This window comes from Octopus bimaculoides, chromosome 6, assembly GCF_046866305.1.
Source record: "Octopus bimaculoides isolate indiv1 chromosome 6, ASM4686630v1, whole genome shotgun sequence".
NCBI lineage: Eukaryota > Metazoa > Mollusca > Cephalopoda > Octopoda > Octopodidae > Octopus > Octopus bimaculoides.
The window spans coordinates 72,392,456-72,420,257 of record NC_142933.1 but is presented as its reverse complement, the minus strand read 5'-3'; the positions used below and the strand labels follow the sequence as shown (position 1 = coordinate 72,420,257).

At 35.0% G+C, this 27,802-nt stretch overlaps 1 protein-coding gene across 1 annotated transcript in view; it reads right to left on the bottom strand.

The window, feature by feature from the left end:
- The window catches only part of LOC106875377 (uncharacterized), a 509,595-nt gene that overhangs the window by 265,130 nt on the left and 216,663 nt on the right, over positions 1-27,802 (bottom strand). Inside the window, exon 2 of the mRNA XM_089354037.1 lies at positions 14,544-14,603. Within this exon, the coding sequence (XP_089210163.1) occupies positions 14,544-14,550 (7 nt within the window). The 5' untranslated portion in view covers positions 14,551-14,603. The remainder of the gene's footprint in view (positions 1-14,543; positions 14,604-27,802) is intronic.

The window sequence follows — 27,802 nt, the reverse complement described above, 5'->3', positions numbered from 1 at the left end:
TGAAATAAAATTTAAAATCTGCAAAACTTTATTTTATTAATCTTTTAGAATTTAGAGAAAAAAAAATGTTAATTTAAAGGATTTTACATATGTTCATGATAGAATGAGTTGGATTGTTCCGTAAATTCAGAAATACTACTTGAATTCTTGGGGCTGTATTTTACATTTAAAAAACCTTTTTTAATACATATCACATATTTCATAAATAATAATACATCATACTGTTAACATTTCTAACATTTTTAAGCAAGGCTTTTTAATAGAAATAATAGTAATTTCACAATTTATGAAGCTCTACCCATTAGGTGCTCATGATCACAAATCAACAAACATTACAAATTTCTTGTCTATCAAGTGTATAATGTTATTTAAATTTCCGTCTTGCTACACAATGCATTTCTGCACATGTCATCACAGTTTTGTTTCATTTTCTAATTTAGGATATTTTAAAATTTGAAATTTTGAATAAATTTGCATTTCTCTACATTCTGCCTGGTTAAATGGCTTTCATTACTTTACAATACTTGTAAATGTGTGATAATGCTTCATATGTACTCACAAATTCTTCATTTCAAACATCATCAAATTTACATTATTTACAATTGCCAGATATTTGTCCTCATCTTTGTTGTTAACACGTTTCGGCTGATATATACCCTCCAGCCTTCATCAGGTCTCTTGGGGAAATTTCGAACCTGGGTTCTCATTCCTAAGGTATTTTTCGATGTTATTATTATTATTCTTCTTCTTCTTATTATTATTATTTTTCAGGTCACTGCCTGGAATCGCACTTGGAATCGTGGAGTTAGTAGCCCATGCTCTTAACCACTATGCCACATGCCCATAGTATCATCAAATATATTAATTTCTTTTACATGAGAAAAAAAAAGCAAAAGGTTATAATCAATTGAATTGACCTCAGTTTATTACTGTTACTTGTTTTATCATATCCTGTCCGGTGAATATAAAGTCATCATCAGCAGGATTTTATAAAAATTGAATTTTAATAGCACAGTAATAGGAAAACGGTACAATCATCAGCTTGTTCAGAGTCTTCAAGATTATTGGGAGGAAGAAAAGAAGGAAGGAAGTTATTCTCAGACTGAAGTCCAAGGGATAGGGGGTGTTATTAAACTGAATGAGGGATTAAATCTATTACCCAAGAACAATATCATCATCATCATCCTCATCACTTCACATCCACTTCTCCTTGCATGCATGAATCAGATGGAATTTGTTGAAGAGGGTTTCTATGACCAGATGCTTTTCTTGTCATCAACCCTCATCATTTTTCTAAGGTAATAGTTCTTCATGGCTAGACATGATTTTCATGGTAGACTGGCAATATACTACCTTGCTTGTATGATGACGATGATGACGATGCTCATTTGCAACCATCAAATGACATCTAGACAAGGGTACACACACACACACACACACACACACACACACACACACACACACACACACACACACACACACACCCATGAATATATAATATATATTTGGAGAGAGAATGAGCTTCTTTCAGTTTCCATCCACCTAATAGATTCACTGCAAATATGGAAAAGTGGACAATAAAGCAATGATGATGATAAAGATGGTCTTAATTAATTCAAATTATACTGAAACTAAGAAACAATAATTAGCTCATTTGAAACTGGTCAAGAAAGGTAGGGGAGACAATCCTGGAAATTAAATTGTTTTATTTATTTATTTTTTCTGATCTTATAGAAGGGTCTCCAAGACTGGTGGGAGAGGGGTAAAAAGGTAGTCTCAAAATCAGGAGAAAATCTACTAAAGGCACCCAGAGTGCCAGGTGGTGGTGTTAAATCAAGAAATGGATTAAGTCAACCACATGGGTAAGCTGTTATTGGATTTGAACTCAAAATTCAAGGGATTGGAATAAATCATACAATACCTTCTCAGAGTTCAGCTAATCCATTGCTCTGAGTTGATACATTTTTAATTGAACTCGAAAGGAGGAAAAGTAAGATTGACTTGGGTGGAGTTTGAATTCTGAGCACAGAGAAATGGAACAATGAAATTATGGAATTGATTGAATATAGAATGGGGTTGAATGTTTATTTAAGTGTCATAAAACGAAAAAAAGAAAAACGAAAAAAAGAACTTGAGAATTATTTGCAGGTATTTGTCTTTCCTTAAAAAAATAACAATTTCTAGTATATGAGGAATAAAAAAAAAAACTCTTATTGTGAAAAGATCTTGGATGAGATCTTTTCAAAATGAGATTAAAAATGAAATAGATGGAACATGGAAGGGCAAGAGTTTTCTTTCTTCCAGAGCGTGTGTATAACTTGCTATATGTATTATAATAATTAGTATATATTATTTTGGTTGAGTTAGTTTCTTAGAGTCTTCAGACAAGTTATAACTTACCTGAAAACCCTGTGTACTTGGAGGTGAGTCTCAGAGTAGCACAAAATTGACTTGACCAAAATAAAAATATTAATTCTCACTATGGTATCATGTACTCTTTCTTCCAACAGTCAACACTAAGCATATATGTGTGTATGTATGTGTGTGTGCATGTGCACACAAATGTGCATATGTATGTATGTGCATGTATATGTATGAGGGGGGAACTGAAAAGTTCCTGTAAAAGAAAATATAGGAGGATCAGTTAATTATGATTTTATTCAACATATTCACCTCTCAGATTCACAAACTTAATACAGCGGTCCTTCAGTTTTTCTAAGCCGTGTAAAATAAGTTGGAAGATTGGGCTTCCAACTAGATCTTTTGCAATACCCTTAAAGCCAGGAACTTTTCAGTGCATGTATTGTTCTAAGAAGAAATTGAATTGCTTAGATCAAACAAAATATTATTTGTTCAGTGATGCAATGATTAACAAATTAAGAACAATAATAGTTATACACAGTTAATAATGCAATTATTGGTTATGTATTGATTTTGAATAAATTTGTAAATGATACAAAAATCTATCAGCTGTGAAATATGTAAACAAAGAAAGCAAAAACTAATGTCCTCCATAAGAATACACCAGCTTAAAAATATTGTGAAATTTCTTTTAAAATGTAGACACACTCTACTGAAGTGAAAATTTTGCAGTGAAATATTTCCTCATGGGTAAAGTAAATTTATTGATTATTTCCACCCCCTCATCTCTTAAAATGAATTCCATCTGACTAAAGAAGCATGTCAATAAAGCCATTTGTCTGTGTTTTTTACTGCAAAGAATTTCAATGAGTTAAATACTTTGTCTGTCAACCAGTTGAATCCTGTATACACGTAAAATCTTTCTCTTCATATAATGAGCCAGATATTTTTAGATGTAAAAAATAATCATATTCAAATATAAATGTCAAATCAGGTTTTATGTATTTTTAAAATCGTATTTCATCTTGGCTTTGGAATGTATTTATTGAGGAAAAACGTGCATAAGAGAGAACCTATATGTAATTTTACAATAAAAAAAAATTAAATAGAAACAATATTGGTGCATTTATATATATATATATATATATTTGTATATATATAACATGTATGATATATATATGTATACATAAACACACAAACTCATATGTATGTGTATATATATATATATATATATATATATATATATATGTAAAGTTCTTATATACCCACTCCCATCCCTCCTTCATATCAGCACACACATATCTGCATATTCAGCAATAATCTCCTTTTATCTCTTTTCTCTTCATCCTGTCTCTTCTTATGTATGTATATATATACTTACATGTATACATACATACATACATGCATAAATGTATTCATACATGCAGATATACACATACATGCATACTTGTATACATATGTACATACATACATACATACATGCATGAAGAAATATATTTTGTACCTTTAGAATTATGCATATATTATTTGTCCGTCTCTTTGCCTCTTTTTTTCTCTTTCTCACTCCTTTATTTTTCTTCTGACTTGCATAATCCAAAGTTAATAATTGTTTATCTTTGTGCTACAGTTGTGATCTAAACACACACACACACACACACACACACACACACACACACACACACGCACTTCCTTTTAGGTGTCTTAAAAATGAAGCAGTTAAAAGATTCAAATTTGAAGCAAGACGGTAATGAAAAATTTTAGTGATTTTACCTGGATTTCTTCTAGATCAAAGTAATAAATACATTATTCCAACAATTTGGAAATATTTAAATTATAATTTTATAATAATCACAAGCTTTCTTATGCTAGAACAAGGCACATATTTTTAACACTAAACTATATCTGATACACTAATTCAGTACAATTCAACTCAAGTGATGAAAGTAAATTTGATCCATCAGGATTTTGGACACTGAATGTAAATACATACAAATTTTTAGTACATTGCTTTGATAATGCTCAATGGGAGCAGAAATGCATTTGGCATCTTTGCAAGCTATTTCTGGATGATTTTTGTTACCCTCCATTATGTATATATATTGTGTTTTTAAATACATCATGTCTATAAGTGATGAACAAATATCACAGTAAATTTGCCTTTCAATGATGCATTTACATTAATTATGATACATAGATGGCTGTTTTAATCTGATATTGATTCTATTGTATGTAACAAAAATGTAATTAAATATTTCAAGGTATTGTGTCATGCACTCTGTTCTATTTTACCATCTACTGCCTCCATTTTTTTTTCAAATGGGCATAAAGGCATACATTCTGTGTGAGAATGTAGTCAATAATATTGATCTCAGTATTTGACTGGCATACCCCACATTATAAGCACAGGCATAGTTGTATGGTTAAGAAATTTGCTTCCTAAACCATATGGTCTTGGGTTCAGTCTCTCTGTGTGGCATCTTCGTCAAGTGTCCAAGTGTCTTCTACTATAGTCCTGGGCCAACCAAAGACTTATAAGTGAATTTAGTGAATGGAAACTGAAAAGCTAATTATATATATGTGTGTGTGTGTGTGTGTGTGTGTGTATCTATCTATCAATATGTATATATATATATATATATGTATATGTTTGAGTAGAGAGTGGTGAGCATCTGACAACATTCCAGATGTAAGCCATCTTTTGCTTGACATGTGCTCTGGCACATGTCTGCACATTATTAGTCATGGCATAATGAATCCTTTTGACAAATAGAACTTGTTCCTTTCACAAAAAGTAAAAGAGAAGATGTTGCAATCTGATCAAATGCAAACCTAGGCAGGGCACTAACAGTCATGAGATGATCAATAAAGGAGATAAAGGTATATACTCACTACCCATACTAGATGTTTCAAGTCCATTTTCAGCTCTCAGTCCATTTGTGGGTGAAACTGATCACCTTGCTTATTAGTTTGCTATCAAGCTGAAAGTCTGGTCTGCTCCTGACTTGGGCTCATTTAAAGGACTGTCAGTTCAGTGCCTCCAGCATTGGGCAGTGTTGACTTGCCTCTTAGTGCATTGAGTTACAAGCCTACCTAATTGTCCCAGTTAATTTAAGTCTCTAATAATCATAATTTCTAACATTTTGTTTTGGTGGGAGAAAGGTGCAACCAATTTAATCAATTCAATATTTAATTTATTTTTTTACTCGCTTCAGTCATTAGACAGCAGCCATACTGGGGCATTGCTTTGAATTTCACGTCAAATGAATCAACCCCAGCATTTAATTTTAAGCCTGATAGATATTCTATCGATCTCTTATGCCAAACTGCTAAGTTATAGGAATGCAAACACACTAACACCAGTTGTCAAGTGGTGGTGGTGGTGGTGGAGACACACAAACACAGACACAAAGGCACATACACACACACACACATATATACAACAAGTTTCTTTCAGTTTTTCTCTACAAAATCCACTCTCAAGGTTTTGGTCGGCCCAAGGCTATAGTAGAAGACGCTTGCTCAAGGTACCATGCATAGTTCTGAATCCAGAACCATGTGTTTGGGAAGCAACCTTCTTACTACACAGCCACACCTGCACCTGAAATTTATTTTATCAACTCTGGAAAGATGAAGGGGAAAAGTCAACTTCAGCAGGAATTTTAACTCAGTATATAGAGGGACACTACAAAGTACTCTAAACTATTTTCTCTGGCTATTTACCATTTTTATTATTAATCACCCTTCAAATCTATTAACAGTTATAAAAATGAATGAATTTACTTGTTTGCTACAGAAATATTTACAAAAATTTGTATTGAAGATAGAGAAAATGATCTTGGCAGCTTTCTGGATATTTACTGTTCAACACAAATTACCTTCCTAGACCCGATTGACAGCTGTTTAATTAAATTCATACTAATTTATTACGAAAATGACAGGTGAAATAAGCAACAGATATTATTCATTGGAAAATAAACCGAAACAACATGGTGCAGTATTCATTTTGATTCCCATCAAGGAAAACGGGTTTCACTTGGACAAATATAAGAAAAAGAAAAAACGAAAAACAAAATGGAAAGAATCAGTGCAAGGGTGGAGTAAGTATGGCAAAAAGAAAGCTAGAAGGAGAAATATAAAGATAGAGTGATGAAGTAAAAAAAAAAAAAAAAAAAGAAAAGAAATATTTGAATGGTTTAATAACAAAGCAGATGGCTTTGATGTGTTACTGTAAATGGTTCCAATCTGAAGATGAATGTGTCAAGATGTGATTTAGTGAGAGAACATTAACAATAAGCAATGAACTGCTTTCATTTTCATGAAGATTCTCATTGTTGATTGAAATAGAGTAAGGACGATTAATTTAACAAAAAAAAAAAAAAAAGAAAAATTCAAATTGAGTAAAGTTCGTTCGTAATAAAGAGAGAATGACGATGATGATGATAACAACAGTAACAACAACAACAACAATAATAATAATGGTGATGACAATAATGATATGATAAAAAAATACAAATGACACGGAAGATGACAAATATGATGATAACAAGGAGGAAGAGGAGAAGGAGGAGAATAAAAGGACAGAAGAAAAAGAATCAATAATGCTGCTATTGAAAGTAACAATAACAGTAGCAATAAAAATAATAACAATAATAATGAAAACAGGATAAGGATTTTGATGAAATAATTTTGAAAAGGTGGCATTTTTTTGCCTTGATATTATATATATGTACATACATACAAATATACACACACACACATATATATATATATATATATAATATATATATATATATATATATACTTATATACACATATATATATACACACACACACACATATATATATATATATATACATGCACACACATATATACACATAAACATATACACATATATATACACATATATACTGTTTTATATATATATATATTTTTTTTAATAGTTCCAGCTTAGAGCTGCGGCCACACACATATGCACATGTACAGCTATCTTTATATATGTATATATATATATGTGAATATATATATATATATATATATATATATATATATATATGCTCATTCTCACTGTTTTTTTCTCTTATTCCCTTCTGTCGAAGAGCGTAGACCTTGAAACATAAAAGAGTTTTTCATTTTCCCAAGGGTCAAACTGATATACTTTCTCCTTGTTCATAGACCTGTCTTCGTTTTTTGTTTTTCTATAAATTTCAAATATATATATATATATATATATATATATATATATATATACATATGTAAAAAAAAAAATTAAAAAAAGTAATGAAGATGACTGTATTTTAGTCATTAATCAGTGACGATTATTTCAATAATCAGTAGAATTTATGTATTAATCAACATGGTAGGTGATACTTATAAAAATTATGTAAACTCATGCAATATTAAATGACATTTCTACTAATCATTTCTTATTCCCTGGACTTACAGTTTGTAGGGGATGTCATTTGGATTAAGTAAACACTTCTGGTTTTATTCCCCATAAAGTATATACAATGCAAGGTTTGATGGAAAGTTGACTGGGATACTTGCCTGGATCCCCTACACACACACACATGGGTTTGACGATTTGACTGAGGACTGGCAAGCCAGAAGGCTGCACCAGGCTCCAATCTGATCTGGCAGAGTTTCTACAGCTGGATGCCCTTCCTAACGCCAACCACTCCGAGAGTGTAGTGGGTGCTTTTACGTGCCAACGGCACGAGGGCCAGTCACACGGTACTGGCAACAGCCACGCTCAAAATGGTGTTTTTTACATGTCACCTGCATAGGAGACAGTCCAGCGGCGCTGGTAACAGCCTCACTCGAATGTTTTGTTCACATGCCACCGGCACAAGTGCCAGTAAGGCGACGCTGGTGACAATCACGCTCTAATGGTGCTGTTTATGGGCCACTAACACAATCGTCTCTCTTGCATACACACACACACACACACACACGCGCACGCACGCGAAACAGGAATATGAAGTTAAAGAGAAGTTACAAGCTCTTCAAAGGACGTTCTCAGAATTATTGAAATCTAGAATTGTACCAATCTGGTTGTTTACGTAAAAACGAGAAAGTTTAATGAACTATAAGTGAAAAAGTCCCAATGGAAGTGTTTGTAAACCAATTTAGAAAACATGGCTTATGCTAATTGAATTTACATAATAGTATTATTTAACATATTAGCTGAGATTGGAGTGTTTATAATCTGGGTAAGGTTCCAAAACAGATATCTGAACTTGCTAAATATATGAACCAAATATTAAGGATTTCTAACATAGACATGAATTAACCTCTTTGAGACACAAGAAAAATGTTAGTTTTAAATAAGCATGTATTGAAAAAAGATATGCACATCAAGGAGGAAATCGTAGTTGAAGTAACAATATCAGTAAAAATAAAATCGAAATTGTTGTAGGATAGCATTAACTGTTATCTGTGTCGAGCTAGGTCATTGCAACGAAAGCGACAAGGTTTGATATGTTTTTTATTTTTTTTTTTTTCACGACGTAAGAGTGTTCAGATAAGAGCTTGTCCTATTTTCTTTTATCAAATGTCACCAATTACTAAATGTGAACTGCTTGGAAGAGGTTTGCGTCTAGTATACAAACGCGCAAGCATGCATAACTCTCAAACTATCTCAGTTTGTTTATATATCACTATCAGTAATAATTATTGGCTAGACAAATAATACAGCTGACTGCTGCTTCTGTCCAGACGCTATTGGGAAACACTAAACATGGTGAGCAGAGTAGAATTAAAGTTGATTATGTAGGGGTGCATTGGCAGAAATGTTAAAGCGTCTGACTTGATTGGGTATTTTCAAACTATTTAACCCTTTCAATTCACCCACTGAGGTCAACTTTGCATTTCAACCTTCTGAGGTTAATAAATAAAGTATCATTGACGTATTAGGGCTGAATCCATCTAATTTCTGGCCTTGTACGTATGCAAGAAACAACAACAACAGTAATAATAAGAGCACTCAGAGAGCGCAAACCTTCGCCAAGGTAATACCAACATCCTCTCAATGATTTGCCAGAGATGATTTTTAAAAATATGAACATCTGAAATAAACTCGACTATTCTCACAAACGAGAATATTAAAAATAAACTCAAAAATTAAATAAGAAAACAGGAAAAATAATCCAGAATCCTTGTCCGGTACCGGATCGATTCCAAAATCTAAACAGTTCGTGCCAGTCATGATGCCAAATATCCCTGAAAGTTTCATCTGAATCTATCCAGCGGTTCTTTAGATATCTTGTCCTGTCCACGGACAAACAAACGGAAGATGGCGCAGCCATCGTATAGCGGTGCAACTGAGAAAGGGCCCAGAGGAAAATGACTGATAATTTTAGGCCCGCAACTCTGCTAAAAGCAAGGTTCAAGGTTTTGGCCAAAGTGACAGCCAAGAGGTTGGTGTCTGATATTGATGGTCTTGTCGGTGATGCGCAGACAGATGCAATCACAAACAGTTTCATCTATAACAACAGCAACCATCTCGCGAGATACATCATAGAAAAGTGCAATGTACAGTGACATTTGTTCGCTGGTCAAAGTAAATGTCTATCTTTCGGAATGATCCAGTATTATGTGCGTTTCCTCTGTCAAGGTTGTCCTCTCTCCGCACTTCTGTACATACTGAACTTAAGAGGCACTGCTGAAGAAGTTGAAGGTTTCGAGGAGCATCCCGCGTAACTCTAAGATACGGAAAATCCGAGTTTGCCGACGCGGATGATGTCACCAAATTAGCGTCGGGTACCAAACAAGATGATCGACACTACTCTAAGTGAATACGAGGTGGTGACAGAAGCAAACTTTAACCAGGATCATTATGGCGGACCAGAATGGAATGCATTCTTCTTTTGCTTCCTATGGAGGAGTGTTTTCTGCTGGTCTGCTTTTATCCGTTGCGTGGAAGTTTAACCACATTGTAGCTCGTGATGCGCAGACATGCATTGAGGCTACATCTCCAGCCTTTCCTTGACTGTGAGTAGATGTGGTCGTCGTTTGCCAGACGCACTTATCTGCGACTCGTATTTTGACAAAGATATAGTCCTGGATCAAACGTAGCCCGAAGTTGGGTTCCCGGTACCTAGAGTTCTCTTAAGACGCTACTGCTCTCTGGAAGTCGGGCTGTGCGGTCAGTGGATGTTCTACTACGATATGTTGTTCTATAGAAATATAGAGATACGTAGGAGCGACGACATCATTGGGGAAATTCTGGGTTTCGATGACAATCATTAGTTGGTTTTTCCGGAGGACCTTCGGACAGGGGTTTATGAATAATTTCCAGAAATTTCTGGCCTAGAAGTGTTACTGGGGGTAAAGGATATTGTCTAGAGACATGGAAGTGCCTGCCTGAAACGTGCACGGGGTAACGACACTGTGTTTCATACATTTGTCCAATGCCTAGGTATTGCTGACTAGTGGAGTTACCTCGAACACCTACTGGTGCGTGTAAGACAGAACCAGTTCTCAGTTGAGTTCATTATGGAAGTCATTCCTCCGCTTTCGTTTGACCGAAAAATACAGAGTATTTTCATTTGTCTGGTGGCTTTGTTGGAAATGGTTGTGTGGTGAAAAAGATGGAAAGGACCGAAGACAGACTTCTGCCTCTTTGGCCAAGCCCTTATCGACTTTTTCAAGTTCTACTTAAAAAGGAAAGTGAGGGTGGTTAAAATGTGCTGCTACACAGAAAATTTGTTGAAAGGTGAATGAGCGGCAAGAGTAGTCCGAGTGACTAAACAGCTTTGCTCTGAACAAACCTGTTCGCCTGTAGATTGAAGGAGGAGTAAATCACGTGTCGGCGCTTACCCGACAAGTCAGGGTGATTGTGATTTTGTGGCGTTCCCATAAATAGTCCTGTTTAGGAAATTGTTTCTTTGAATTTTTCTTTTCTTTTTAACTTTTCTTTTACTTGTTTTCAGTCAGTTGACTGCGGCCATGCTTGAGCACCGCCTTTAGTCGAGCAAATCGCCCCCAGGACTTATTCTTTGTAAGTCTAGTACTTATTCTATCAGTCTTTTTATCCGAACCGCTAAGTTACACACACACACACACACACACACACACCGCGCTTGATAAAATACCATACCTCATGCGCCTATTATCATTAGCAGCTTTAAGGCATTTCGTCTTTTTTTACGTTCTGAGTTCAAATTCCGCCGGTGTCGAATTTGATTTTCATCCGTTTGGGGTCGATAAAATAAGTAGCAGTCGAATACCGGAGTCGATGTAATCGAATTACTACTCCCCCGGAACTGCTGGCCTTGTGCTAAAATTGGAAATCATTATTAGCAGCATTACTACTCATATGTCCTGCATTTGGTGGATATGTATTAAAAAAAAAAAAACTTTTGATTTGATTTACTTTCGATTTCGTTCCTGATGATTTTTCAGAAGGTATTGAGTGACATAAAAGAAATCGTTAATGATATCAGAAGTTGGCGTCATCGTCGTCATCACCACCCTCATAGTCGTCGTCATCGTCGTCGTCATCATCATCGTCGTCGTCATCGTCATCATCATCATCATCCCCTACACCAAACCACCACCACCATCATCATCACGACCACCGTCAATCCCCACTCCCGACACACAAAAAAGAAAGAGCTTAAATTTCTATGTTAACCCGAATAATCAACATCACATCTATTCGACGGGGTTTGAACTGAAGATAAATATTACTTGTATCTTGCAACTTTGTATTGATTAATGGTAATAGATATATTGTGGCTGTTGAATACCCAGGTCAAGCAAGGTTGCTACTCAAATACTTCGAATACATCTTACTCAGTTTTATCTTTCATCATAGATGTTGTCATACCGTGTTTAATGAAGACTGCAACGTTTAAACCTTCAAGAATATTCCCACTAATACCGATATTAGCTCAGTTGATAATATAGTTACTGTGCAGCGTCTCATATACTTTCTCCTAGATATTGTGGATCGGAACAAGTATTAGGCGAGTTTAAAGTATGAAGCTTGTTTTCGAACCATGTGGTCTTGGGTTCAGTCCCATTGCGCGACACCTTGCGAAAGTGTCTCCTTCTATGGATTTGGTGGACGGAAACTCAAAGAAGTCTGTTGTATACACACACGTGTGTGGATCAAAATAGTTTCAATAGATTCAAACTCCTAGGTAGTCTGAGTTTCAAGCGTGTCGCTAGTCTTCGGCTATTGGGGCTTGAATGAGAGGTCGAGTGAAGAGAGTCACTGTTTACTACTGGACGTTAGCCTGCGATTGGTCAAGAAAGGTCACGCGGTGTCACAGTTTGGTGCTAGTATTTCAGTGACAACAATTGCCTGGAAAATACCGCATAGTGAACGGGAAATCGAGCACGTGGTGGACAGTAAATCGGTCGCGTGGCTGGGGGAGGGAGTAGGATGGGGCGGTAGATGTGGGAGTATATTTGTGTACATGGATATGCCCATATATCTGCGTGTATGCATCAGTACTTATACGAGTGTGTATGTGTACGTAGATGTACATTCACACATCCGTGCACGCGTTTGCGCACACACACGCACACAGACGCACACGCACATACTTGCACGCGTATACATATGTGTACACACACACACACACACACACACACACACACACATGTATGCACCCTTTTATCTCCATGTATATATGTATATATGTATTCAAAGAAAAAATTAAATGGTGCAATGCAGTAGTATTGCTTGCCAGTAAAACAAAGCACCATCAGGTTAAAGTATGAATATAGAATAGTGGTACAACAATGCACCAATAGTTACAGTAAATATTGGTGCATTGTTGTGCAACTATCCTATATATATATATATATATATATTAAAAAAAGGATAAAACTCTTTTACAAGAATTTTATCAAGAAGCCAGTGTGTAAAAAAATTCATGAGGGAAATTTCTATTCCCAAGAATATAATTATTCGTTTATATTTATATAAAGGGCATTATTACAGAAAAATAATAACGCCACACAGTGGACTTCTCAAAATAACCACATTTAGTACCTAATGCGAGGAAAAAACAACCAACAGAAGATGACCAACTTTCTTTTAAAATAAGCTTAATTGTGTATCGACCGATTTTGCGATTACTATATTTTTGGAACAATATTGTGCTGATGAACGAAATCTAGATTCATTCTAGTAATCGCGAAATCGGTCGATACACAGTTAAGTTTATTTTAAAAGAAAGTTGGTCATCTTCTGTTGGTTGCTTTTTCCTCGCATAGGTACTAAATGTGGTTATTTTGAGAAGTCCACTGTGTGGCGTTATTATTTTTCTGTAATAATGCCCTTTATATATATATATATATATATATATATATATATATATATATATATATATATATATATATATATATATATATATATAGAGAGAGAGAGAGAGAGAGAGAGATAGTGGTGCAAAAATAGGTATACATTCATGTAAAAGAAAACACGTACAATACTCATTTATCTTTATTTAAAAAAATTTAAAGTTACGATAACAGTATTATTATAGTAATGATAAATGTATCATTATGGTTAATGACACTGAAAATATCAAAAATGAGGCTAATTGATTTAGTGTGCTAATAATTCTAGTGAATTAAGTATTATGACAATGATGTGATGTGATATTTACTGTATACCTACTTTTGCACCTCACCCTGTTTGTGTGTATATGTGTGTGTGTTTGTGTGTTTGTGTGTGTGTGTGTGTATATGTTTATGAGTGTCATTGTATTTTTAGTCTGTCCCCGCCACCAACGCTTGTCAACTGTTGTTGATTTGTTTATATCGTCATAACTGGGGGTCAGTTGGTTCACTGAACCCCTGAAGGTGGCACTGTAGCATGGACGTAAACGACAGAAACAAGTGAAAGATAAAAGGTAATGGTATAATAGTGTTGTATGGGCAGGCTTCCGTGAGAAATCGTTTCTTATTGTAATATTGTTATTTAAAAGAGTGGTAATCATTATAGAATAACAAGTTTCGTCGTTCGTAATTCGGCTACTTATCTGGTTAAGGTAGAATTCATTTTTGGACAATAATTGTTTTCGAACATTTTCAATGCCTTTAATAAACATTTTCATAAACTATAATACCGCATATTACGAATTCTTGAATGATTCAGAACAGTAATATCTTTAAACAGATACCGAGTATAACAAGGATTTATGGAAACAAGAAATAATCTTACCGAGCATTCACCCCGGACATCCCTTCTCCAGTCACATGATCCAGACCCAACTCTTTGCCTCTAGAATTACAAAAGAAATTAAAAATAAAAAAAAACTTCGTGTCAGTAACATTTATGATTGGTCTTATCAATTTTTTCTTCATACAAATTTTATTGAAAGGTACCTTAAAAGCTGCTCATAAAGAAAGATTAAGGAGAGAAGTTCTTGGTTTCGAGTCTAGCATATTTATACTTTAGAGCATATAATCCTTAAGGAACATACGCAAATGCATACATGCATCTCTCTCTCTCTCTCATTTATACACACACACACACAGATATATATAAAGCAAATGATGAAGACGGAAAATGGAATGAACGAGAAACTTTATTGCTCACAACAATGGTTTCTACCCATCCTGCAGCGATCATCGCGGGTGGAATATTGTACAACTGGTTGTGATGCATCTCTTGGTGCAGAAGTGTTTCGTCAGGTGATGTTATAAGGGGTTTCTCGTTAAATAAACCCCGTTTCGCACGGTTCTAATACAGCATGTTGTTAATGACCGTAGGTTTAAGCTGTTGGGCAGGATTATATATGGATTGTTATATTTCAGGATGTATTATATATTCGTCCAGAATTCAGTAAACACAATAGGAGGAGACGGTATGAATGGAGAATCGGTGAAGAGGTCACAGGAAGTGTGACGAAAGATTTAAGACAAAGGACACAAAAATAAGAACAATAATAAATCTGAAGTGAATCTGAATAACGTGTCTTTATTTAGAAAAATTAAAAAAAATGCCCATCCTGAAATATAACATTATCTGTTTCAACACACGATTTTCGCATCAGGAAACTAGTAAAAGAAATGCATAAACGTATATATATATATATATATATACATATATATATATATATATGTGTGTGTGTATATATATATATATATATATATATATATATATATATATATATATATATATATATATATATAAGACATTCCTATTTATTTTATGCTCAATCTTGTCAGATGCAGGAGGTTTCAACGGCTGCAAGTTTTACATTATGTTCTGTAATTTTCTTGGCCGGCGAAGGGTATTTTCTGACAAATTGTAATTTCTCTTGAGAAAATTAAAATATGTTATGTCAATCATTTTACCTTATATTAAAATTGAAAGAAATGAAATTGAGTCCTTTTTTTTGAAATTACATGAGCATTAAAATGATTAAAGTATGGAAATATGTTAGACACGAAACCTACTTCAGAGCAAGAACCAATGTCAAATGGTCACAACGATCAAAGTAATAACTCAAGATCGACTTTAAATACAGGAATTCTTTCCTCGGGATCATAAAATGATTGCAAGATAACAAATAACTTTTGCTGGCTGACGAAATATCTTTCAGTTTTAGAGGGCTGTGGCTTTATAACATTACATTTCTTAATTAGAGAAGGCAAACTCAGTTGTCAGGAATTTGGTGCTTCGTCCACAAAAAGAAAAAAATAATAGATTTGTGAGTTGTCCTGTGACCAACCAGCTTGGACAATTTTAAAACTGCTTACAGTGCAGTTTGATAAATCATGGATTCCGTGCAGAAAATTTGGAATAGCGATGAAAATCTTAATTTCAAATGTACATGTCCTATCTCTTAATTAGCTAATTATTTAATGAGTTCGATTCCACAAAAAATAATTTAGGAATCAAGAAATTGTTGGCAAACCTAAAAATTTACTCTGTTTAAATGTTGCCCAGATTTTCTATATTCGAAATCTTTTGGTCAAAAGTCACTTGCTTGTTTTATACATACATACATACGTTTATATAATAGAATTAATTATTTGTCTTTCGCAGACTATCGTTATTGTTCTTTCTTCTTCTTCTTATTATTATTATCTAAGACGTCGCACAGTATCCAATATCGTGATGTTGTTGATTGAAGATATTGTGTTTACCGGGGGTTTGTACTGTGTCAAATTACAACGAGGACCTCAGACAGACAGTACTTTACGCAATATGCGTGAAGTTCCAAGTAATTCCGATTTTTGCAACACACCTAGATCGTAGGGTATTTCTAAAGTTTCCAGATGTTTTTTTTTTTTCAGATTGGGTGGTATTGAACGCAATGCTCCGATGACTATAGGGACAACCTTTATGTTTAACTATCGTAGCTGCCACATATTAGTGATCTCAATTCTCAGGTCTCCATGTTTATCGATCTTTTCTCTTTCTTTCATGATATGTTGATCCCCTGGCACTGCCGCATCGATTATTAGGCACCCTTGTTTTGTCCCTTCTAAAGATTACTATATCCGGCCTTCGGTGCTCTAACAGTCTGTTTGGAAGTCAAAGTCCCAGAGGATTTTCGCCTTCCCCTATTTGTCCATTACCTTTTCCAGTGTATGTTGGTACCATTCACCCGTTAACACGTATCTATACTTCCAGCATAGTAGCCAGAGAAGGTTCTGCGCTACCTTGTGTCTGCGCTTGTACTCTCTCTGTGCAATACTTTCGCAGGCACTAAGAATGTGAGTCAATCTTTCGATCCTCTTCCCACACATTTTACAGAGGTTCGTTGCACTTGTGTGGTATGTATCCGTTTTCACTGAGTTGATATTCAATGCATGATCCCGGGTAGCGATGATTAGGCTTTCAGTATTCTCTTTTAGGTCCCCTTGCCGAGCCACCTTCATGATGCTTCCTGGTCTTTTAAGTTGTTAGTTTCACGGTGGAACTGACCATGTAATTCCATGCAGAGTAGGGTTTCTTTCTCGTTGGCTGTCCATGATTGGAATTCATGAGCACTCTGAAGTCCAATTTTGGTAAATTCTTCTGCAATATCAGTATACTGTAGCAGGTCTTGTTTGTTATTTACCAAATATTCTGCCACGTTTCTTCTTTCACTGTTGATGCACTTCCGTACGCTAATCAGCCCACGTCCACCTTTACCGCACTTCATGTAGAGCCTGAGTACATTCGCTTTAGGGTGGAGATCACCATGCATTGTCATTGTCTTTCGGGTAGTGCGATCGAGTTGGTAAATCTCCGCTTATGTCCACTTCAGGATGGATGCAGTATAGCGGACTACAGCAACAGCCCATATTATTATTATTATTATTATTATTATTATTAATTCGTTTAAGTTAACACAAATGAAACTTTTGCTAATTATAGAAATTCCTTAGACCGACTTTTAATTGAATCCACTAAGATGAACCATTTCGTTTTAATATTTAACAGTAGTTATATTCCAATTTAAATAATTTAAAATTTTGATCGAGCCAGCGTTGGCGTAGTTTCCAAGATAGAAACTGATAGGTAAGAAAAAGCTATCAAGCGTTTACTAAATGGATGCATAGGAATTCATGGAAAAGTGAGGTGTATATTGAAGAGCCATTTTTCAATAATCTGGTTATGTTCGGATAAACTACGTTATAAATCATAAATCAGTTATTCAGATTTGGGAGGTTATCAAATTTTAAGGGCAGGGATATGTTAATTACTAACCCCAGTGTTCAACTGGTACTTATTTTATCGACTACAGAAGGATGAAAGGTAAAGCTGACCCCAGCAAAATTTTGAACTCAAAATGTGAAAACCCCAAAATGATTGTAATGATTGCTTCGAATTTTGGCTCAAGGCTAATAATTGAGGAGGGGTAGTCAGTCGATTACATCGACCTCAGTACTCAACTGGTACTTTATTTTCTCAACCCGGAAGGATGAAAGGCAAAGTTGATCTTGGTGGAATTTCCATTTCCGTCATAATGTATGAATAATTCTTTCTAATATAGGCAGAAGGCCTGAAATCTTAGGGAAGAGGGCTTGTCGATTATATCGAACCCCATGCTAAACTGGTACTTGTTTTATCGACCCTAAATAATGAATGGCAAAGTAGACCTCGGCGACCCAGAACGCAAAGACAGACAAAGTGCAAAGACAGACGATATGTGCATTTCTGATCAAGAGCAGGAGTAGTGGAGAAGTATCATAGCCACATTTGAGAGGTATTCTTTGTGGTTTGGATAATTCACCTCTCGAAAGATGGGTGCTTCGTTCATCAGCCACAACAACACTTATTCAGGGTTCTTTTGAGCAGGTGGGCTATTAGACCCAAAGAAAATTCTAATTGAGCCAAACTTGGGTTTTAACAGAGTGATTATAAGGTTTCTATCTGGAATTAAAATCTCTATTCCTTTAGTTGTGCATATATATATATATATATATATATATATATATATATATATATATATATATATATATAACTTGAGAAGTGCGAACGTACGAAACTCTCGGCCTTTGAGTCACTGTTGATTCTGTTAAACATTAATAGCACACACACACATTGTGAATGCGTATGCAAGTGTTTGGAAAGGTAATTGACTGAGAAAGAAAAATGGTTTGGAAGGAGGATTTTGAGAATCATAGTTTTATAATTGAAGAGGAAGACGACTCAGAAAATTAAAAGCAGGAGAAAAAGAATATCTGTGATTTTAAAACACAGATACATCAGGAAAATGACAGAGGCGGGCGAATAGAAAAACAAGCCACCAACAGCACCAGAACTGCTATAACAATCTCTGTTATCACTATCAACGAATGAAATAATAGCAAGAACATTCTATTTCTTCATTTATGTCTTTCGTTATTTTTATTTTGTTGTGCTTTGATATGCAAATTCAAACTTTTCTTTTATTTGTCTGTTTGTCTATAGTTTTTGAAACAACCTGAAGCTATATTGTAATCTTGGATCATCCAAAGAGGCTTTGTGACAACCGACATGAAATGTCTCTGTTCAATAGTAATACCTGAGGCCAGCATTGTAATCTCAGTAAAGAATTGTCTCTAAGAAAACTTGGCAAAATCCCCATTGTACAGGCACATTGATACAATGGAATCCAAAGAACATTATTTAAAACAAACTGAGTTGGTGTTTGCCTTCCGGTCAATTTTGCTTGACTTCTATTGAAAGAAAACAGGATCAGTGGCATCGACGATTACTATTATAAGAATAATGAAATGAAAGAACATCGAAATAAAAAGAATAACGAGATAAAAAATTGACGAAATGATGTGCACAACAAAACAAAATCGAAAATACTAAAACAAATTTATGAAATATGAGCGTAAGAGTCTCTTTTTGAAATTAAATAACAAAACACAATTTCTCAGCTGTTTACTACTTGTATTATTGAGTTTCTTTTTTTTTTTTTTTTCTCTCTTTTCAAATAAAATAATTGTTACTGTTACCAAATTGTTCTGCTACACTACAAACTAGTTCGATTCTGCAAGTATGTTTAGAACCACAGAATTTTTCCATATTTTCTTGTACAATACATCCTAAGTCTTTGATATAGGATGGGTTCTTTATCGTATAACAATAATACAAGTCCTTTTTATAAAGCTTATAGGTTCCACCGCTATAATTGCTGTGCAAAACCAATTCCTCCATCAAGGAATTAACTTCAACAAACATTGCCTCTACAAATTCATTAATTCCATTACACATTGGCTCAAGTAAGCTTTATTAAGTTGTGATTTGTAATGCGTTTGATCATAAAGTAGCTTAAACAAGATTGAGCTGGGTTAAATAACAAGATCGACAAAAGCCATTTAGATATTTTACAGAAATTCTGTACAGGTACAGATTCAGTTACACCTGACGATAATCTTATAATAATTCTGCTTGTCAGTCCGTTACTTAGCCTGTCCGTAACGCTTCCACGTGATTAGTTGAAACTGGGAGGGTGTGGGGAGGGAAAGGGGAGGGAGTGGTGGTGATGAATGAAATGTATAACTTTTTTTAACCAAGTTCTTTTTCTCCGTTACTTAACCCGTTTGTAACGCTTCCACGTGATTAGTTGAAAGGAAAAGCGAAGAGCAAAAGAAAAAAGGAAAGAGAAAAGGAGGGTATGGCAAAGAGTGAGAAAGAAGGAGGGTGAATGTTGTGTATTAATTCTATAAGATTGTGCATAAAGTATATAAAGTGCATTAAGTAATCATCGTATTCCAATTTCCTCCACTTTTCAATGAGTAGCAGATGAACGACTATCTTTCCATACAGACACAACTCAGGTATGCATTCAGGCTTTCCGGATAAAGTTTTCAAAAATAACCCAATAAGTTTACCATTAATTCCGTGAAATATTCACGGGTCCCACTAGTAACTATTATGTAGTAAAATTAAGTAAAATTAGTAATTATGATTAAATCAATAACTAAGATTAAGACAATTTCCATGATTAAGACAATAACTAGGTTTAAGACTAGGATTAAGATAAAAATTAGAAGTAAGGCAATAAATATGATTAAGACAAAAACTGGCACTCCATCAATTACGACGAAGATTGTACCGGAGATTTAGCGTAACACAGTGTGTAACAAGGTTGGTCCTTTGAATTACAGATAGTACTCATTTTTTCCAGCTCAGTGGACTGGAGCAACGTGAAATAAAGTGTCAGGCTCAAAAACAATATGCGCCGCCAGGAATCGAACTCATGACCTTATTGTGGGCTGACTACCTTAACTACTAAGCCACACAAAATATTAGGATTAAGACCACAGCTATGTATAATGACCGATCAATAACTTTGTAAATAAACTTTAAAGAAATAACATTGAAAAAATGTTCTTTACTGCAAGACATTTGGTGTTCAAATAAGAATGATCAAAGGAAGAAAAAATAGCATACTCCTGCCAAAAAGACGTTTACCTATAACTATACAGGAATTCTATGAGGAACACCGCAGAGATGTTAGCAACAGACAAAATATCAAGCATGAACTTCTCTGAAAATGCATTTGATCATACAGAATAACAATAATCTTTTCTGCCATAGGCACAAGTTCTGAAATTTTAGGGAAGGGAAATGGTTGATTAAATTGAACCAAATACTCAACTGGTACTTATTTTAACAATTCCAAAAGGTTGAACGGCAAAGTCGACCTCAGGGGGAATTTGAACTTAGAACGCAAAGCTAGAAGAAATTCTGTTAAGCAGCTTGTCTGGTACCTTAACAGTTCTGCTAGATCACCGCCTCATTAATAATAATAACAACAACAACAATAATAAATAATAATAATAATGATAAATAATAATAATAATAATAATAATAATAATAATAAATGCTCTGATGCAGTACCAGGCAGTGGCTCTCATGGCTTCTGATCTTAATTGATTGGAAGTGTTATGCACATTGTTTTCTCTTGGTACAAAAGATGGGCTACAGCAAATATTCTGCTTAATACCACATATTTGCTTGACCTTAACCAGTTGAGTATGTTCCTTGGTGGCTGACGATACGTGCATCTCTGATCATGAATAGAAGTAGTTGGGGAGCATCATAGCCATGTGTTGAGAGGGATTCTTTGGGGTTTGAATAATTCACCTTTGGAAATATGGGTGTTTTGCTCAACATTCCTAAACAAACCTTATTCAAGGACCTTTTGAGCAGGATGGGCTACTCGACCTGAAGAAAATTTCAACTGGGCCCCACCTGCGAGGTCATGCGCTGTTTATCTTGATATGAGATCACCATGTCGCGCACATATATGGTTGCGATGCATGTGCCTGGTGTACCCTTATCAGACGGGTAGTCATGATGGATATAATGGGTTTCGTATATTTTACTCCAGTGTCACTTTGATGACATGCACTGCTCTCTCACTCAATAATAATAATAATAATAATAATAATAATAATAATAATAATAGAAAGTTCGCCTCTTGGAGTCAGGAAAGGTTTTAAGCACTTGAAAGACTATACAAATCTTGTGGATACCTAAAGTTACAGACAGTAACCCGCTATCTACATAAATTCTACTGGGAATAACAACGAACCTGAGTCAAATCAATAATAATAATAATGATTTCACATTTTGACACAAGGCCAGCAATTTTAGGGGTTGGGTAAATCAATTAAATTAACCCCAGTGCTTAACTGGCACTTATTTTATCGACCTCAAAAGGATGGACGGTAATGTCGACCTCGGCGGAATTTGAACTCAGAACGTATAGATGGACGAAATACCGCTAAGCATTTTGTCCGGCGCAGTAACGGTTCTACCAGATCGCCGCCTCAACAACAACAACAGTGGTAGTAGTAGTAGTAGTAGTAGTAGTAGTAGTAGTAGTAGTAGTAGTAGTGAAACGGTTGAAATTGTGATGTTTTTGTTGCCGAATATTCACCTTCGTAAAAGTTTAGAACTTGCTTACAAATTCACTATCAAAAATAAAGATTATTTATGTCAGAAAGACGGTGGTATTTCTTACTGTTAACAGTTTTCGAGAGATTGGAATTTGGAGCAATAGGTTGATAGTTGACAGAGTTGGAGAGGTTTGTTCTTTTGAGGATGGAACACACGTTATCCATTGACTGTCGTAGATGACCATAGATAGGTAGGTAGGTAGACAGTTATGTAAGTAGGCAGATAAATAGATAGATAGATAGATAGATAAATACACAGACAGAGGGATAAATGAATACATACATGCAAACGTATATATATATATATATATATATATATATTACTCTTACTTGTTTCAGTCATTTGACTGTGGCCATGCAAATCAACCCCGGGACTTATTCTTTGTAAGCCCAGTACTTATTCTATCGGTCTCTTTTGCCAAACAGCTAAGTGACGGGGACATAAACACACCAGCATTGGTTGTCAAGCAACGCTAGGGGGACAAACACAGACACACAAACACACACTCATATATATATATATATATATATATATATATATATATATATATATATATATATATACATATATACGACGGGCTTCTTTCAGTTTCCGTCTACCAAATCCACTCACAAGGCTTTGGTCGGCCCGAGTCTATAGTAGAAGACACTTGCCGAAGGTGCTACGCAGTGGGACTGAATTTGGAACCATGTGGTTGGTAAGCAAGCTACTTACCACACAACCATACATATATATATATATATATATATATATATATATATATATATATACATATATATATACATATACACACACATATATATGTATATATGCATACACACACACACACACACATATTGTGTTTATTAAATAATATTTATCTTTCACCAGATGGAGTACTTTTTATTGATCTTACCATCACAAAACAGTACACACAATATATATATATATATATATATATATATATATAATTGAAGAAATTGGAATCAACAAGGAGTACGGTTGGACGTCAAACTGTATCCCATCTTGTTGACTTCAATTTCTTCAATTTTATATTCACACACGACGAATGCCCAAATGCAAACTTGGAAGTATGTATACTACTACTACTACTACTGCTGCTGCTGCTACTACTACTACTGGATAGCACAGGGTAATTCTGAAAGTGGACAAGTTTTATACTGTATTCTACTTCGTTCTTAACGGAATATACCATAACTATACACATATACACACACACATATATACAGAGAGAGAGAGAGAGAGAGAGAGAGAGAGAGAAAGAGAGAAAGAGAGAGATAGAAAGAGAGAAAGAGAGAGAGAGAGAAAGAGAGAGGAGGGGTTGAAGTGTTTTGTAAGGACAAGGGCTAGCTTGAATTACACAGAGGATGATAATGGGGTCATAGTCAAAATCTATCTTTTTATTGGGTTAAATTCACTAGAGACGTTTTGTACTTGGAGATTATAGCCGCGATGTCGGAATATAGTGGATAATCTGGACAAGAGAGATGAGTTATAAATAGAGGTTGAAACTGATGTTTCTTAGAGGGACAATATATGTGGTTTTTGTGTTGCAAGAAGGTAATAAATGAAGTCGAAGTTGGCGCGAATTCCATGGACAATTGTGTATATCAAAGAAAATTGTCCAGTAGAGATATTTCTATTTGCTGTGAAGGCATTGAAATAATGCTATAAGAGAATGTTCTCTTGGGAGAAGAAAGGAAGAAACCGAAGCTCATGGGATGTTACTAATAATACATCATTTTTCTGATTGGTTCAACTTGAAATCAATTACTCGAGTGATCTTTTTGATATCAGTTTTTGTTTCAGTTGGGGTACAGCTTACGAAGCAAGCGAGAAACATAATTATGCACCAATAGATAGGGCAGCCTACCAAAGCGTTATCTACAGTTTATACTATCAGGTGTAGGACATCCGTTAGTAAACGCTTCATTCGATAATTTCTCACAATCAATAACTCAATTTAGAGGAAGGTACATCTGAAAGCAGCGCGGAAGAAAATACTACTTTACATTCAAATTGAGTTTGATCTGAATGTTTCCAAAAGTAAACGCCAAAGATTTTCTAGAACCAGATATCAATCAAGTCTGGCAGAATAGTCATAAGTCATGTTCTAGTGACAATTTTTTATAACACAAAACGGAAAAAAATCAATGCAATGCTTCAAAAAAAGAATGGAAAATGGTCAATGGATAATAACTTAGCGGTTCGGCAAAAGAGGCCAATAGAATAAGTACCAGACTTTAAAAAAGAAAAATTAGTACCCGACTTTAAAAAAAATTAAAACTGGGGTTTATGTGTTCGACTTAGTAGGCCAAGGCGGAACCCCAGCATGGCCGCAGTCCAATAGCTGTACAAGTAAAAGATAAAAGATAGATCAAATTAAATAGAATGGTTTTCAGAGTAAAGAAGGCTATCCACGAGGTCTCTGAATGAATTCTGCTGGATGCTTTGAGGGGCTGAAGATAGTTTTAAAGCCCTGGTTGGATGAAGTGCGCAGTAGAAAGCTATACGTGTTTCAACACACATTTTCTCACAAGGCTCACACAACCCAAGAATGAATGTCAAACAATCTTTACTATAATATAATACCAAACGTGTGGCCTCCAAACTCGTAAGATTTAAATCCCATGAACAAAATCTTTAGAGCGTCGCTGAAAGGGAGATTAATCGACAGCCTCACTGAAGGCCACCGGATGTCCAAAGTGTATAAGGACAATTTAGTGAAGGCATGTCAACAACTCCCGTCCACATCGAAGATAGGACAATTTAGTGAAGGCATGTCAACAACTCCCGTCCACATCGAAGATAAAGACGAGTTCATAAAATAATCTTATAAGAAAGATTATCGAAAGCATGTGATATAAATATTTTTATTAAAATGCATTTTGATTTTTACTGGACTAGAGTTGTTTTGAACTACCAAATATATCTACAAGTATCTCTCTCTCTCTCTCTCTCTCTCTCCTACTTTCTCTCTCTCTCCTACTTTCTCTCTCTCTCTCTCCCACTTTCTCTCTCTCTTTCCTCCCTCCTTCTCCCTCTTAATTAATCCAGCGAGAAAGGTATTAAAAATAACCGTTAATAGATATGCATGTATAAACGCCCTCGGGCAAACTGCATGGCACGAGTACACTCGATCATTAGCAAAAATGTGAGAATACGCACACGTGAGGTTAAGCGCACTCATGATTACAAAGCGAGTTAGATATTTAGTAGGTGTTTAGAAGAACGGGGAGGTTTAAAGTTAAGTAAGTCATCCATACCTTAAAGTAAAATAAAATAAGATTATTCTAAGTTGACGGTTACTCAAAATTCATTCTCACTGCATTGTGCGAAAATACATTTACATGCGTGTAGGCATCTCGATAGTCTTTCAGAAATTCTATTAAGTATCTTTTCGTTGGTCCACAGAATAGACAGGGATTCCTCGGAGCAGAGACGGCATCTCCTGGAAATTGCACTGTATGGTTTTGCATGTCTAACTATGGACCAAGTAATGTAGTATGACGTATTAGCCGCCTTCAGACGCCATATAAAATCTGTCAAAGATATCGAATGTCTCTTATTGATTGACCTAAAGCCAGCAACTTAATTATGATAACGATTCTTATATGAATCAGCCGTCTGACCAATGTAAAAAATAGGGCCCTTCCCTGGTATGCACGGTACATTTATATACATGATTTGTACTTATACAGAGATTCATCAAAGGACATTTTGATTTATCTCTGCATGAGCATTTATCGTTTTTATTTGTATATAAAGCAGTCCTGACTCCATTTACCAGCATTGTTATCGTGTTAGCTGTACCGTGATTATTTCTACTACTACAAATTGGTCGAAGTTGATGATTATCAATGCGGTTTACATCTCCTTGGTTGGCATTTAGATGTAAGTACTTGCTAGATCCAGTAGATAGGCTGTTGAACCTTTGTCGCATTTTGCTATTGTTTATGCGATGCATAAGATTGCTCCAAATTAGCAGAGTTAGCGTAGGATACCTTCACGGTGTGCAGATTAAAGATAGCATGGTACCGATTGGATTTAAGAAAACATTTGTCAAAAGCAGCAAAAGATTTTCCAGCGATCCTGGTTGAAACATGCAAACCGAAAATTGGGTTGAACCAGAGGACATCCTGATTCCTATATCTGTTGTTAGATTTATTTGATCTAGTGTGTTGTACAGGATTGGAACAAGCAGATGAATTACTATGTCGCATGTGTCTATGAGTTTTCTTTGGTAGATCATTGACATGACCAGTTCCTTCTAGCCTGTATTCTTTATCCGAGTGATTTCTCAAATGGTAACGTTGTGGTAGTATACGATGTGTGTCGCAGTTGTAGGAATTACCAGTGTTGCTTAAGCCTGCATTTTGTATATATTGAATTCTATCACGGTACCCAGCCTTAGCTAGAGCATCATTATGATAAGATGAATGAAATTTAAAAATTTTACTGGTAGCAGATAATCTAGAAATTCTAGTAGAAATATTCTTAACTAGACCCCGTATAATCGAGGGTGGATGGTTGGATGCTACGTTAAAGTACTTAATATGATCATTCGGTTTATGAAATGGTTGGAGTAATCCAAAATCAAAACAGAAGGTAGCGTCAAGAAAATTCACTCTACGATAATCCTTACCTATAGTAATATTTAGTCCTAAATTTTTGAAAAGTCTACAGAAATTTTTCTTATGCCTTTCTAACTGTACTTTACTACTTCTGTCTAGAAAAAATAAGGCGTCATCCTTATATAGGAAAGGAAGACTGGATTAATGAAAGGATATATATATATATATATTATGAGAGTGACTTTATGTTCGTAAATATGCGCGTGTGATTGCAAGTGCATATCATTTATAAATACACACACACACACACACACACACACACACACACACACACACACACACACACACATATATATATATATATATATATATATATACAAATATATTATGTGTGTGCGTATGTATGTATGTATACATATGCACACAAATATACATACATACTTACATAAACAGACACATGTGTAGAAGAGAGCTTGTACATAAGCACCTCTAGAAATGTAC